Below are 15,557 nucleotides of genomic sequence, written 5' to 3' on the forward strand. Positions count from 1 at the left end.
ACTCAGCTTGTGCACTCAATAGCCCTACCGTCGGTCAACATTGACCATCCTTAGCGAATGCCCCCCCCCCAAGGCAAACCCGATGAGTTCCCTGCGCGGGTGTCGAACGTTTCCAACAGCATACCCAGTCAGCCTGAGTAACGTACCGCTTATAGCACCGGACCATCTGCATTCAGAGCGAGTGAGTGGATTGGGTGAAATGTGCACGTAACCATAATAGATGCTCTTAAATAATGTTAAATCCGTATACAGAAGGCACCATTACTGTTGAAAAGTTGGAATATTAGGAGGGCAAACTCGACATGAAACCATGACCTTGCCTTGCCTGCCAGTTGGACCCAACAAAAGGGCTTCGCTAGATCATTTCCACAGTAGCTAATTATCCAACACGACAAGATCGATAATTGAACACGTACAGTCCCGTTCGCCATCAGTCACCAGACGGAAACACCGACACTAACAGCGTTCCATCAAAAATCAAGTATCTATATATCGAACATCTAAGCATATTTACGGCAGCCGAATATCGATTCTCCCATCTATGTAATAACCCACAAAGGTCTAATTTCTGCGAATGGGTTCAGGACTTCCCAGCCGTATATCTCCGTGGTCCGGGCCACTAGGGCAAGCACGTTGTGTTCTCGGATACTCGGCAGCGGGAATACAACGTAGTTGATAAAGCGAACTCTCGTGAACTTTCAATCGAGTTTGTGGCCATTGGCGTAGGGTGTCTGACGGGATGTGGCATGCTGGGTGTGGATGCATAAGTTTATGCGCTTTCTCGTTTCCATGAGAGCGGATACAGCTGCCAGTTCCTCAAGTCTTCCAAGACCCTCCAATGCACAAGCAAGAGAATATGACCGTTGAAGCCCTTCTACCGTAGGTGTCGGGGTATTCTCCTGATGGAATGATAATGACTCTTCATCCGAGTCAAGTTGCTTCTGCATAGCGCCCCAGATGGCGAATAGAAACAGATTCCTCGGCTAAAGGTAGGGCTTCAGCATGGCGACCAAGGCTGTGGAATGATATGCTCAAAGTAGTGGAGTGAGTGTGCCAAATTCGGTGTGTGTGTGATGTCGGATTAACGGTAACTAGTTCGCGCCAAAGTTTTGACGCTTTCTTTCATCACTGGTAACGCCTCGGAACCTCATCCAAGGTCAGTGAGTGAAACACTGAGTCTCCGCAGTGACAACGCCAGAGTCGGGGTGTGGGATATCTGATCAACGGAAACTAGTAGATCGCGGCAGAGTTTGACATTGATTGGGAGAGCCTCCGAATGCTTTCCGAGATTGCTGAGTGTAATTTCGAGATCCCGTAGAGAAGTGGGGTTGTACAGTATGATGATGTCGGATGGACGGCAGCTATCCCACGCCAGAGTTCGACACTTTGTTTGATCACAGCGAGTGCTCGTCCGAGTTCGGCGAATACCAAACGGAGATTCTGGAGTGATGCAACGCCAAAGTGCAACCGAATCATTCGCGAACTCGTGCCCCTCCCGAAATCTTGAAGTAAAAAAAAACCAATTCCTCTCCAATCTGTTAAGTACTTGGGCCAACTTCTGCATCTCTTCCTTTGAACCCACATCAGTACTCAACTGACGGAGTACCAGACGAAATGAGAATGATGCACAAGATGAAGTAATGATTCGTACCTTAGCCCATTCAGGGAACGAAGAGATACTGACGTATCCTTCCATCCCCTCACACAGACTTCCACCCAGCGTGTGAGTTACTGATTAAGAAATGTGAGGACCAACGCATTGAGCCTCTCTGGAGGCTCCAAAACTTGGTTGAGGTGACACTCAACATGCCAACACGCGTAACGGAGTGTTCGGCCAGCGTTTCTGGAGGAATGGGAGACAGTTCGACCTTTTCCGGCAACTTTTGGATTAACCCCAAACCGTCCAGACGGCAAAGATCCTCATTCAAGGTCTCAACGCAATGCAGGGCCACTCGGATATTTTCCCTTTTCGTATCTACCAGATAACGATGAAGTGCTGAGGATTCTGGTTCAGTTCGGTCTATGAGGAAGTCGTGGAATGATTGATGTAAAATACGAATTGGCTTATCAGGTTCCCTAACCCCTCAGAGAAGGGGTGCAAGTTCGGCTAATGTGTGATGTATATGGAAGACTTAAGGAGTGGTGATAGTATGGCATCCCAAGCCCTAACTGACAATGGCTGTTGCGCAACCAAGATTGCTCCCATCACAATGGGGTAGTCATGCACAAAATCTTCGTCCTTCCAATTACACTTCTTCAGAATGGTCGTATACAGGCTGTCCATCATTTCCTCCGCTCGGGCCTTCGATCGGTTAGCGCCCGTATCAAGCAATTTCTCCAGTGTTCTCATAGGATCGCCACTTGCCCCCTTCATGTGATGAAAGACGGTACTGATCCAAATGAACAACCCACCCGCTCATTCCAGAATGTTTTGAATCAATTTGTTCTCTTCTCCGAGTACATCTCTTAAACTAGGATGCACATCCTTCAGTTTCCGTAGCTGCATACGGATGTAGGTAGCACAGTCATCCACGTTCGCACCGTCGGAGAGATCGATGCTGATGCGATCGATAGGTCGCTCCGAGCTGAGGCACTCTCGATTCCGCGAGCTGTACTTACAATAACACCAACGGTCAAGTTCGTCCTCACCTACGGGATGACCGCCACCTTAAGATCAGAAAGGCGACACAATAACAGCGATTGGGTGTTGTTACCTGGAACGACTTTGAAGTCTCACATCAATATTTCCTGAGGTCACTGATCATGCCCAGATTGTTCATGTGAGAGATGAAATTGATGACAGCGGGCCGCTTTCCCATCTTGCGAAGCAATTGACTGATTTTAGTTTTGATACGTTGCAATGCCCTACCAAACGTCTGTGTCATTACGAGCCAGGGGGCCAGTGGATACATGTTGCTTACTCGCTTAGCATTGTAACGCTTTCTACCCATGGCTTTCCCTCTTCGCTCGACGCATCATACGAGTCAACGGCCGTGACTACGTCAGCCATTGTTTTGACGATGTATGTTCCAAAAGCCTCCCTGAACATCTACAGAACAATGATCAGCGCTTCCGTTCCTAATTTCGCATATAAATCGCCACCAACCTTGACCTCGTCCAAGATGAAGAGAGCCCCGCCGGTGGCAGTTTTTAAAGGAGGGAGCAGATCAGACACGGCATCGATTACTGTGAGAATGGAAATTGCACAGTCAACTCCCGCCGGGGATCGTTGACCTTTTGCCTCAGTGACATTGTGGATGACGGGTGAAACGCTAGGGTGCCAGGGACAACTGGTGATCAAGCGATTACGAAATGATAACCGTCCGAGTCAGGCAATTCCTTTCGATGCGCGGCAGCGGCACCTCCTGGATCTTTCGAGATGAGCTGACGAGACGATACTAGCTAAGCGGTCGTTAAAACGAAAAGACGGAATGGTGGTGAAAACGGGTTCCAGTAAAATTTCTGCATTCTGCATACTCACGCCAGCTGCCGGGTGTCCTGAATTGAATCAGAGCTCAACAAATCAACGATTTTTCTGTGTGTTCACCCGAATTGCACACGTCCATTCTCGCATGGTGGAAACGAACACTCACTCGCACGGAGCGGTACGGGTGGTTCGGTTCGGGAATGGACAAGACTGTTCATACGTGAACCGGGTTCGGGCAGTGTCGGGGCATCTCCGTCTCCTACCGGTAGAAGCGCCTGGATGGGAGGGAGAATGGTTGGGCTAGGACAATGCTCCAGAACCCTTGGCCTCACATGCACGGGAATGAGAGGGTATCGTTCCAGTGAGATCACGGAATCGGAGATGCACCTGAACAAGCTTTCACCTCCCCCAGGATGTCACTTTCAAGGAGGTGAGGAGACGAAACAACAGCTACAATAGTCCATATCGCTGTCACGAACTAACATGCTGCAGTCCTCCAACGCTCGAACGAGTTGGATAAGAAAGTATGGAAGGAACTTTCATTTAGAGTACTCAGTCATCTCTCTCCCACCTCGTTTCCAGGTTCCATTCATCTCGCAGTACAGGACCTTCGCCTTATCCATCCTTGCAGATGAACGGAAATCGGTAAGGCGTCTCTATGAGAAATAGCTATACTCCAGCTGGTGGTTGGGACGACATCAAGCTCTGGAGACTTTCTCAGACCTCGTCGCAGTGTCTCTCAGAATGGAACGATTACCTTGGGGCTAGTGCACGATGTTTATGCTTGTAACCGGGAAATATGCGTCAGCGTTCAGAGTCGAAACATGATTGGAGTTGCTCATGCTGAACTGACTAGCACCCATGCTAATAACGGGCACCACAACGAGTCATTTGCTGCGCATGAGTTGCGACTCTGCGGGCTTTTCGATTCTTAGGACAAGACGGGTGTGTTCGATATCCATCAGTCGTTATGTGACCTGAAGGCCAATATCTCCGTTATTCACCGGAATGGAGAGTATATCTCCATTCCAGTGAAAACAAAGATGTTGGTCTTTTGCAATTCCCATATTGACCTGATGTCTATTGACAAAGTTCAGGCATTCAGAATTCGCCGCATCATTCCTTGAGAGCACCAGTGGCGTTTACATCGCACGCAGCCTTCACCCTTGATATGCAATGTTCGATTGCACGGCAGTAATAGGTTGAAGTGGGCTTCGTTTGATCAGATGGTGCAGCCAATACGGTAGCCTTGACGTTGAGCATTACTTGATGCATGAAGATGTACATGAATGGGGAGCGCTCTCTGCAGCAAATGTGACCCTGGAACCATTGACTTCAGTGGCAGATGCAGCGAAAAGGCTAATGATCAGACTTACGTCGGTGTTCCACCACTCATTTTGTAATGAACAGAAGCCGCCCACGGACGCCAAAACCAAGCGTATAATTGGGGGTGATTTATCAGTTATGGATTCAACGTGTATAAGCCGAGAAACCATCTCGCCACACAGGGGACTGTGAGCCCTCGCCACAATATTTGAAAGTTTTCCCCCAGCCAGACGTATACTTCTGCGGTTGCTGGGTGCGGCTTGCCATTGGCGTGTTTTGCCTGTGTTTTGTGATGTCTGGTGCAGCTGCGCCTTGTGCTTGTGCTTGCCCTTGGCACGTGGCGGACCCGGAGTGTGGGTCCAATGCCCATCCATTCAGCGCTGGGCAGCCGGTGGGAACAAACCTTCCTCATTCATCACAATACTAGCTAACACTTAGGTAATCCTTGTTACACATCTCCGTTTTTTTTTTGGGTGGCATTCCTGATGAGATGGGCTTGGTTTCCTAAAGTTTCCGCGACGTTCGAACACGAGCCCATCTGGCCCATCCTCTTCCAATCGTTCAACTTTGTATGAACATTTCTCCACGCTCAACGGAATGAGATGGTTCTTCATCTGTGTCTCAAGAGAAATCCCTTACAAAATTGGAGTTGACTGAATCGGCTGGGAAGATCTGGATACTTGATCTCATTTACGAAATATTGCCCTAACAGCAGCTGAAGGGTCCATGTCGCATTTGCGGAAGCGTCGATTGGAGTTTTCTTTGCCACCAAGTGGCGTCGGCGACACCGTGCACCGCTACACTCTTCAGCGAAGGTCCTGGTATATTCAGGCATGCGGCAAATTTTGTGGCCCAGTGCAGCGATGGTGACCTTGTCAGGGGTGCGCAGATTCTTCTATATAGAGTCAATTCGGTTAATACGAATAACCAATATGGCTAATATGCTGATGCATCGCCTTGATGACCGGATCTTTCCTAGCCATCTTCCTAGCCAAAGAGTGAATACGTCTTCCCCACACGCCTTCTCTCCCCCTCCTGGTGTCATCTTGTATCGTCCCCCAATCTCCTGCTCACGGATATTGTAGCGGGACGTTTTGGGAGCAGTTTCGCAGTTGAACGAAGCCAAACGGTGCACTGGCTGACGAGAAATTTCGAAATTTGTGAAATATCAACTACGTATTCTGGGATCATGTTCATATCGCTGGTTGGAATTTCGACGAAGAAGGTGGCTGAATTTGGAAGGTTTTATTCATTCTTTCAGCAGTCTGGAGCTTGGTCATCACAAAGAGAGGATTGAATAGGTCTGAGAGGCATAGAAGCGTGGTCTGAGCATAAGTTCTCCCCACCAGTTCCTTCTTCTCCCCCCTCGCTCTCGGAACCCCAGTCGCTACTCGCCTTGGATTGTCTCTCGAAGCCTGGTCTGTGGCCATTCTGAACCTCTTTCACTCCATGAATCAAGGCCCTCGACGTCCCACTCATTGTCCACGTTGACGTTCCCCCATCAATCTTCTACCCCTTCACTTGATACCCTTAGCACGTTACCCATCTGCAATTCTTCAAGTCCCTGTACAGGTTCCCTGCCTATTACGCAACGACTCTAACATTTTAGATGATTTCTAGGCTGTCGATCTTCGCTCACTGCACTTTGGCACCTTGGCCTTCTCATCGACCTGTGGCCGACGTGCCTTGTGGATTCCATCGTCTAGGAAGCGAACAACAACCAACTGAATCAAGTGCAAGGACACATGGGGCCCCTTCAATCCGATGGATGCGCAACCTCGGAGCACGACTCGCTTTCGTTCGCAGTTCTGACCAGTCTGCCAGTTCGTTTTTCCCTTCGCCATTGCTCCCAGAACTCTAGTCGTCGCCAGCCTTCACCATCCTCGGATCATCAATGTCTCATTGGTAGCCACTCCAAACCTTTCGCGGCCTCAACCCTATCGGACCCTGAAGCTGTGGGCTATATCTAGGCTGCCAATTTTTCACTTATTAGCGCACCCAAGAGATGCCCCCTTCACCTATCCAATCGACCTATGATCACAGCTCTCATCTTCATGCAACCTGGCCGTGTCTGCTTTGGCGAACTGCTTGTGAATCAGTTTTACTGGTGATCGGGTCTACACATCCTGCTTTCCCTCTATGACCATTTGGGCTGCCCATGGACTCCGGTGACCCATTGTACACCTTACGGATTTGACGCACTTTGTGGGTTCCATCGACAAAGCGGAGTGGACAACAAAGCAGAGGTAAATGGAGTGCAGGAACCCACACACGCCCTTTCCCCTTTCCTATCCGATGGATGCACAGTGAGAAAGAACGACCCACCTTCCTTTCCGCTCCAACATGTTGTTTCTGTCACCTGGTCTCGACGTATGCTCTTGCCCCGGGCCGTTTCCCTTGAAGCTCTCAGCCTTCCTGCCTTTCGGTCACAACCCACTTCCTTTGGAGTACCCTGTCGCCAGGTTTCTTTCGTCACGGATCTTTCTCTTCTTGGGTAGCTCATCAATCACTATTTCTGGGCCATACTTCCAACAAAAGCGGCGAATGCATTACTTCCGTCATATGACGAGTACGTATCATGATTTTCTTAGCAAGCAATATTCATTGAATCCGTTCACGCAGCGGTATGTCCCGTTTATTTCGGGAGAGTGGGAGTGGGACACTTTGGCGGGACGCCCTCGTGGGGTCGGTATGGACATGTTCCCACAGGCGCTTGCACCTGTTGTCCATGCCCCTTTCCTGTTAGGGTGGAACTTTGCGAGCCAGTTGGCTCGCATAGTGTCCACCCAACATGTTTGGCCATAAGTATCATTTCTCCTCTCACATTGAGACTCATGCTGACATCCTTACATGTGCAGGAACATCTTATGTTGGGCAAGGAGCACATTTCATGGTAAGCTGATCAGATCCACTCGTGTGTTTTTTGCCACTAACATTGGGTTACGCCACTGGCGGGAGCTTCCCCCTACATTAGTCGATTTTATAGCTCAGCTCCGTCACATGGTGCGCTAGAAGCATGTTGACTGTAATTACAGTTCCTTTCTTTTGCCTCAATTCATGCTGGGATCCGTTCCACTCTGTTTCACCTATCTTAGCAGACGTGTATTTATCCAGGTAGTTGTGTACAATATTACTTTTCATTGCACTGGTTACAAGAGACTGAAACGTGCACCTATTGAACTCTGTGTTACTTCCTTTGGTGTAAGCAACGCCGCGTCACCATCATACCTAAATCCAGGTTACTGATCTGATCTGATTATCCTGTGGTCCTGAAACGTACCTACGCCTCAGTTTTCACTTATCTTTTCCCTTCATTATTCTTTTTTTAGTTTCTCCGCGACGATCCATTATTGTTCACTAGTGAAAGAGTCCCCATATGACAGTTGTCGTTTCTCGCTTTTTGTTTCTTGTTTCTTATGTTTTCCCCTTCGTGTATCTCCTGTCCGGTGCTACTTTACCGCCGTCCGTTGATCTCTATCTATTTTCTGCGTCTTCGACTCTATTGTACCACTGGGTGCCCGTCAATCAAAGAAGTTTCAGCACATGTCGAAGCAGATCGTCACGCTACTCTGACTAAGCGCCCTGCCCGTTGGTGCACATGTGAGCTTTGGGGCAAAAATCCGCGTGTATATTGGGGGCATCTCACGATTGGCTGGTTGACAATTTACAGGCGCTAACCCAATGGCCCGCTCGCTGCACAGGGACTGAATCCTCAGGCTCCGACTTGCGCGACCGTGTTTACCAGTGTTGGCAGATGCCCTGACGAGGGAACGCCGGCTGGGGTGGGGTGGTCAGTACTTACGATTAGGTGATATAGCGGCAATGCGCAATCCTGGTGTGAATGTAAGACAAAAGATATTGAACATGAGGTGAAAGAACAAAAACAAGTAAGGCACACTAAAAGAATCATATGCGTGACAGCGGAACGCTCCGAGGCAGTGGGGCGCGAGAACGAATACGTGGGGGCTTGGTTTTGCACAGGCATGATCAAGTACGGGGGAAGGAGATCGACAAGCAAAAACAGGGTGGTCAAAGCGAACGGTATTATAGCAGTGATGGCACTGGCAACTAGTAGTACGTTTAGACACTGGGACTCCATGAGCGCTCGTTCGAATGGGTCCTGCTCAACACAAAAAAGGACAAAAGTGTACTGCTAACTTAGTTCCCAGAAGCGTAGTGAAAGCTCATATATGGTGGTGGTCAGATGTCCTGGGTGGTGACCCCATTGTACTGATTCTGCCACGTCCGTGATGAGCTGAGCCAGGATACATACAGTCCAGGATCGAGATGAGAACGAATATCATGACAAACGCAAAAGCAGCCAGGCACAGAAACATACATGGAGGAAGAGGTCCATGTGACGTACATGACAGGCGAAGCAACGCACATGCAGTTTGGGGCAGTGGGGCGCCATCCGGTGATTAGTCCCATCAAATTAAACCCAGCGTCGGATAGTGAAGTCATGCATGTCGTATTGAGGCTGGAGTTTTTAAAGTAAATAAGCTAATGCACGGACTCAGTCTCGAATGAGAGATCTGAGGGAGTGTGAAAAATCCCGCGCACAGTCACTGCGTTTAAGCCAAAAATTTCCACTGTGGAAATGGCGGGGATAACCGGATTTCCACGCAATTTCCCACAGCGGATATTGGTTCTGTCCGCTGGCGGATTGAGCATCACTTTACCCACTACATATTGACCGGTTTTGACCACACTCATCCCCGTGGGAACCAATACAATCGTGGGGTATGCATGTCCCTCCAAGTGGCCATCTGGCCAAAGCCGAGGCACCTGCTCCATCACACTCGTTCAAGGGGTGTCAATCACGTGAATCATAAACACCACGTCCCTTTTTAAGTTTTGGCACCATGTGAAACACCCTCCCTCCCATGCTTAATTCAATCGGCAGTAGCCATAGTGCCGGGGAGTGCCGATGACCAAATATGGAATATGCAAACTGTTTGTTTCGTGCTCTTCTTTGCTTTGCTAGCTATCTAAACAGGGAAACCATCAACCATTCTAGTGAGCCTTGCGGTCTCTGTCTCAAGCCCAGCCCAATGTGTTGGTTTGTTCTCCAGGTGCAAAAGGGAACAATCAGTGTCGACTTTGCCAAGTCAACTTGTGCTAGGCTTGCCAAATTCTCATAGGGGCCTGCGAGCACTCCATTCCAAGCCAACCCATGTGGTAATGTCCCAGTTAAATGTTCCCACTGTCCAAAAGGATCAAGTGCAGTTTGGAGATACAATCTGGATGCTCACTATCGTGCTAAGCATTCCCCTGCGCTCCCTCTTACAGAGCTTGCAATCACTAATTTTGAAATAGAAGGACTCAAGGTGCTCTGGCACAATCGTCATACAGCAAACCGCATGGAAGTGAGGCGTTGGAAGCGGCATAAGCCGCATTTTGTGATATCTGAAGCTCACAGCACCCAACTTGCTCTCCAGACTACTGATCTAGAAGGGCCAAGCACAGCGAGCTCTCAGATGAATTCCAATATTGAAGATAGTCTACAACAAGCCCATGATGAAACCAATCCCTTGCCTCTTGATCCCTTAGTCCCCCATCCAAGCCCGGGCCCGCTGTTATCTGCCAACGAGTCTATCCAAACCAGCCTACCTGCTGTGCATCAAAGTGGGCGTCCTATGCGCTCGGTACAATGGCTGGTGACTGCTCTCCACCAGTGCTGTGATGTGGAAGTTACAGCAGATGAAATTACTAATGGGTCTAATGTTGTACGCTGTCTGAAGCCAGGATGTGAGACAGTTTGGGTCAGTCAACTTGAATACTTCGACTTTGACAACAAATACTCATTATTTTCGTTAGTTTCATCGAGCTTGTCAAGGGAATATTCTCCCAGGGTGGAATTGTGGATTCCACGATTTTGGTAGAGCCCCCAAACATCCATGCAAATATTGATTCACCCTTTTTGATATTACCTGACTAACAATTTACATTGTATATACACTCCATAACTGAATCTAAAATTTCTGCCAAAAATAAGTTTGTCACACCTTGATGACACCCTCCCTCCCATACCATGTGTTCAGCATTCGCCGATCCAACACCCCTTGCACTCATTAGCACTGTTGTAGGTGATGTGCACGTCAATTAATGCCAGTATAACATATGTTACACTATAGATATGACTTCAACCCCTGATTGCAGCTCTATGTCCACACGTCCCAGTAAGTGCCCAAAATCTGTCAATCCCACCCAGCTTTACCATCCACTGTTCCACAGCTCAAGGTTGCCACACATGATCCTTTATATTACTACAGTCATATAGGTACAAGTTGAACCTCTGATCCTGGCTCTACGTCCATGCATCCTGGTAAGTGCCCAAAATCTATCGATCCCACCCGGCTTTGACATCATGCCATGTGAATGTTGTACTCCATTCCACAGCTCAGGGTTGCCACACACAATCCTTTCCAGCCCTGTCAGCCATCTCTGTGCTCATAGAAAACTCCATTTCCGGTAAGTGTTCTCCCTGTTTGCTCTCGGTGTTGCAGCTAACAAAAACTTTCTAGATATCATTGAGGGCTCTTCTCTTCATCTTTAACCACAGACGACTAGAGGTGCTTCATGCATCGCTAGTGAATCACAGTTACTGTGAAGATATTTGACTTTCGAGGGCCAGAGGTTGTATTCAACACTGCTGGCACTCACGGTCATCTTGGTCTTCTGGCCCACCCCCTGCAACACCAACCTCCCATTCTAATCCTGCATAGTACACTCGACATTCATACCCCCCCAATCAGCTCTTCTACCCAAATGGTGTATTTGTCAGGGTCGCGTCCGCGGTCGAGGCGGTCCGGGCGTAGCGTCCGGTGCTGAGGACCTCATGGGGGATGGATCGGGCGTGCGTACTGGCAGCCCCGATGCGGGACGGCGATCCCTGGCCACTTAGACTGAAGTGGGAATGTTGAGAAGAAGGTTACTTCTTCGGTTCCTACCCCAGGTGTGTTTATATACATGCGGCTTGGGTCACATGAGGTCCGCCACGTCACCCCGCATACAGCCGCAGTCACCCGGGTGTCCCCGTGGGGGATCCCGAGGGTGTATGCTGCACGCGCACACACTAGGTTGCACCCTAGAGCCGTCCGGGGTCGTCCGGGGCTAGGCACGTCATGTGTGCGTCGCGGGCGGGTCAATAATACATGGATATAAGGGAAAGGTCGTCCAGGTGAAGTAGAAATAGAAATAGAAATAGAAATGGAAATAGAAGGGGAAGTGGGAGAGGGATAGAGGGGGAAGGGGTATGAAGGAGGGGTGCAGGGTGGGAGAAGGGGAACCGGGTGAGGTGGGCCCGGGTGGAGGCGGGTCAGGTGGGTGTGCCCTGACAGTATTACATTGTGCACTGATATCCAAACTTCTAGTTCAGCATTACTCATGCATGGGCCCACAAGTCTCACTGCCTGTGGTTAGGCATTCCTGGCACCGCAGCAAACATTTTGTGCATTGTCTTTTAACATCAAATGGCATGAACAATCCCACTCGGTGGACATTGTCCCTACCCTGGATTGTGTACTGTTGATTCGTCCAATCCTTATTAGTGGTCTCATACTCAGGTTTGGCTTTCTGGACATCACTTGCACACCAAGTGGCACTTACACGACATGCCAAATGGTGTGATCAGACATGAACCTCAACCTTACCCTTCTGCCACCCTCGACCTTCTGCACCCCCCCAATTGTGCACTACCATTTCATCCAATCTGTGTTAGTGGACTCATATTCACATTTGCCACTTGTGCACCATGCACCCAAAACCCTGTGCTTGAGCGACTTGAGAAATGGTGGTGCAATTAGACAAGAACACTGTGTGCTTGCCACTGGCCTACCCCATGTATGTCAGGGCACACACCCTGACTAGCCCGGACCCGGACCCGCATCCGGACCCACTTCCACCCGCTGCACTTCCTGCACGCACGCATGCTCCACATGCCACATGCTCCGGGCCTGGTTCCTACCCCTTCATGTGACTTCCGGGTATCCCCGGAAGTTTTCCTGATATGGTGGCCACTGTGGGAAGATGAGAAGTTAGCTTCCTTCTCATCTTCTTACCCACAGTAGGATTGTGCCCTGGATAGGGCTGGCCAGACCAGAGACTGTGGACCATAGGGGAGGGTCATGGGGACCCGGGAGTCGTTCCCTGACAGTGTACTCCATACCCCATGGCAAATACCTTTACAAGAGTAGTTCCAACACTACACCCCTCTCTCCCCATCATTGAGGGCAAACAATCTCACCTGGTTAAATTTCTTGCCACTCTCTACCTGTGTTGCACACCACCCTTTATCCAGTCCATCTTAGCGAGCCCATATTCGCATTTCATCTGGATGTCATATCCATCCACGGCCATCACCCTTGACCACCTCCGCTCCTCTGGATTACCTCTGCTCCTCCACCACTAACCTTGGAGCCTCCGGTTTCTGCAATCACCTCCGACCCCCCTGATGGTCACCACCTCTCCAATTCAATATATTACCTACGCCTCCCTAAGTACGGAGCCCTGAAGCTCTCCAGACAGCTCCAACGTCTGCTAGCACATTCCTGCCTCTGCTGGGTGTCAGGGACAGCTTGAGAGAGGCAGAGGTAGCAGCATAAAGCTCGGCACTAGCGGCCCAGACAGCAGTGGGGCGGTGAGACCATATGGTGGGCAGCCCTTCTCTGGGCTTATGTCCCTATGTAGCTTCTTAGGCTGAAGCAGTAGTGATTGTCATTAGGATGAAAGGCTAAACTAACTAAACTAAACTAAAGTAAGATACTTGCCTGAAGCAGTAGTGAGAAGAAGGCTACTTCTTTGGTTCTGCTTCAGCTCAGTTTATATACAGGCAGGAATGGGTCATGTGTGGGGTGCCATGTCAGCCTGGGTAGAGCTGGGCTATCGCGGATGGCTCTGCAGGTGATCCCAAGTGTCAGAGGAAAGAAGTACAAATGAGGATGCATGGCATACCTGGCGGCGCAGTACCCACACAGAGTACTCGGCGTCAGGCATGTCCATGCTACACAGGTGAGAGGAGAGGTCATCCATATAAAGAGAGAAAAGGAAAGAAGAAAGACAAAGGAGAAAGTGAAAGAGGGAAGAGAAGGAAAGAGGGGCAATGGGAGGGTGTGGCACGCAGCAGAGCGGTGTGCCCTGACACTGGGCAATTCAATTGCTTGCCCTGCAAGTCTACCTTCGGGCCTATCCCTCCTTTCTGCTTGTGGGTCATAACCCATCATTCCGTTAAACCCACAACCTGACTCGTTGGTAATATTCAGTTGGCTAACATCTATCCCCCATCAGCAAACCTGGATGTGGAGGCCTGAGAGCTCATAGAGCTCATAGAGCTCTCAGAGCTTCAGTACTTTGAAATTGCAGGTCCCCTTCTCTCAGAGCTCCCCAAAGTAGTCAAAGCTCATAGAGCTATATTTGCACACAGGGGACTATTATCTATGAGCTCCCTGAGTGTTTAATTTATCCGATATCAAAATTAAAATTTAAGAGCATTGACTCTGGCATCATGTGATGAGTCACAGCCAAGTCCCTACCATGCAGGAAACTGAACAAACTGAGTTTAACTTTCAGTCCCCAATGCGGCACTACACACCAAGGGTATATAGCCAAATTAATATATAGACCAAATTTAGGGATATGCATATACAGTTAATCTGAAATTAATTACTTAAGGAAAATGCGGGAAAATGAGTGGAGAAATGGGGGGGAAAATTTGAGGGGGGAATGGGGGGAAATTGAGGAGGGAATTGGGGGGAATGAGGGGGGGAATGTGTTAGACACTGGTCCGGAGTCGGCACCGAAGGTCGCCGTTGTGGGCCGCTATAGGCCGCGATGGCTGTGATGCTGGGAACAAGGCCCGAGGGTAGGGCATTCGGCCTCAGCAACTCTAAAGGGAGTGCTGTGCCCCCTAGCTGTCTCTTGGCCCTCATTTCAGACTCACTGGGGTTGCCTTGTTGGGGTCAGGACTTAGGGGTCGTGGTCACATCGATATTAGAGCTAAGGTACAATAAAGTATCATACAGGATATATATAGGAGGAAGAAATGAATGGAAGCGGACCTGGGCCGGAGGCCGAAGGGTCCGGAAGCAAACAAGAATAAGGAGCGGGGTTGGCCACATAGCGGCTGGCAATGACCGAGGGTCAAAACAAACAATAACAGGTAAATAAAAGAAGGAGTGTAGGGCTGCGATAGCGGCGATGGTATCGTAGCGGTGCTGGACTTGGAGTTGGGCCGGAGTTGGGCACGGGATTGGTAGCGGCCCTGTAGGGGCCAAGTGGGCGGGGTAGAGGAGTTGCGCTGGGCACGGTGCCGGAGGCGGACTCAGGGCGGGAAGGTTGGTGTGGCTGTGGGGGAGTCGGCCAGGTGCAGGGGAGCCTAGGGGCAAGCGGGGAAGTGAGCAGGGGGTCCTCAGGGAGGATAGGGCTGAGGTCGGGGCTCGCGCTCACGCTCGCATAGCGGTAACGGGCTCGGGTGGCATCGGGACAGGCAGCTAACAGGCCGGAATGCACGGCCGTGACAGAATGAAGGGAAATTTGAAGGGGGGAATGGGGGGAAATTTGGAGGGGGAATGGGGGGGAAATGAGGGGAAAATTGAAGGGGGAATGGGGGGAAATGAGGGGAAAATTGAAGGGGGAAATTGGGAGGGGGGAATGGGGGGGGGAATTGTGGAGGGAATTGGGGGGGAAATTGAGGGGGGGATGAAGGGGAAAATGGGAGGAAAATGAGGGGGAACTGGGGGGTTTCTAAAAAGTCAGGGAAAATTAAGGAAAATTCAGAAAATGGGGGACTTTCTAAAAATGGAGA

At 49.9% G+C, this 15,557-nt stretch overlaps 3 protein-coding genes across 3 annotated transcripts; 1 reads left to right on the forward strand and 2 right to left on the reverse strand.

The window, feature by feature from the left end:
- Nucleotides 1-1,047: 1,047 nt before the first annotated feature.
- EI90DRAFT_2711547 (uncharacterized protein) lies at nucleotides 1,048-1,901 on the reverse strand. The gene is made up of 2 exons (XM_039053501.1): nucleotides 1,652-1,901; nucleotides 1,048-1,594 (listed from the first exon to the last, which is right to left on the reverse strand). Exons 1-2 carry the CDS (start codon nucleotides 1,694-1,696, stop codon nucleotides 1,148-1,150), a joined length of 492 nt encoding a protein of 163 aa, XP_038909705.1. The 5' UTR covers nucleotides 1,697-1,901; the 3' UTR covers nucleotides 1,048-1,147.
- Nucleotides 1,902-2,738: 837 nt separating this feature from the next.
- Nucleotides 2,739-4,050, reverse strand: EI90DRAFT_3021056 (uncharacterized protein; the record flags this gene model as incomplete). The annotated part of the gene is made up of 8 exons (XM_039057602.1): nucleotides 2,739-2,865; nucleotides 2,922-3,049; nucleotides 3,107-3,186; nucleotides 3,321-3,384; nucleotides 3,482-3,498; nucleotides 3,594-3,702; nucleotides 3,831-3,877; nucleotides 3,999-4,050. The coding sequence occupies 8 exons, from the start codon at nucleotides 4,048-4,050 to the stop codon at nucleotides 2,739-2,741; spliced, it is 624 nt and encodes a 207-aa protein (XP_038909706.1).
- Nucleotides 4,051-6,855: 2,805 nt separating this feature from the next.
- EI90DRAFT_2711671 (uncharacterized protein) lies at nucleotides 6,856-7,687 on the forward strand. Its single transcript, XM_039053502.1, has 2 exons — nucleotides 6,856-7,322; nucleotides 7,376-7,687. Exons 1-2 carry the CDS (start codon nucleotides 7,097-7,099, stop codon nucleotides 7,648-7,650), a joined length of 501 nt encoding a protein of 166 aa, XP_038909707.1. The 5' UTR covers nucleotides 6,856-7,096; the 3' UTR covers nucleotides 7,651-7,687.
- The last annotated feature ends 7,870 nt before the right edge of the window (nucleotides 7,688-15,557 follow it).

This window comes from Cantharellus anzutake (genome assembly GCF_015039405.1).
Source record: "Cantharellus anzutake strain C23 chromosome Unknown EI90scaffold_99, whole genome shotgun sequence".
NCBI lineage: Eukaryota > Fungi > Basidiomycota > Agaricomycetes > Cantharellales > Hydnaceae > Cantharellus > Cantharellus anzutake.

Bases quoted from the DNA above. Each gene is read 5' to 3' on its own strand.
- EI90DRAFT_2711547 (XM_039053501.1), bottom strand. From the start codon at position 1,696: ATGGAAGGATACGTCAGTATCTCTTCGTTCCCTGAATGGGCTAAG. The intron at 1,595-1,651 runs GTACGAATCATT...GTACTCCGTCAG, and splicing joins CGTTCCCTGAATGGGCTAAG to TTGAGTACTGATGTGGGTTC.
- EI90DRAFT_2711671 (XM_039053502.1), top strand. From the start codon at position 7,097: ATGTTGTTTCTGTCACCTGGTCTCGACGTATGCTCTTGCCCCGGGCCG. The intron at 7,323-7,375 runs GTACGTATCATG...CCGTTCACGCAG, and splicing joins TTACTTCCGTCATATGACGA to CGGTATGTCCCGTTTATTTC.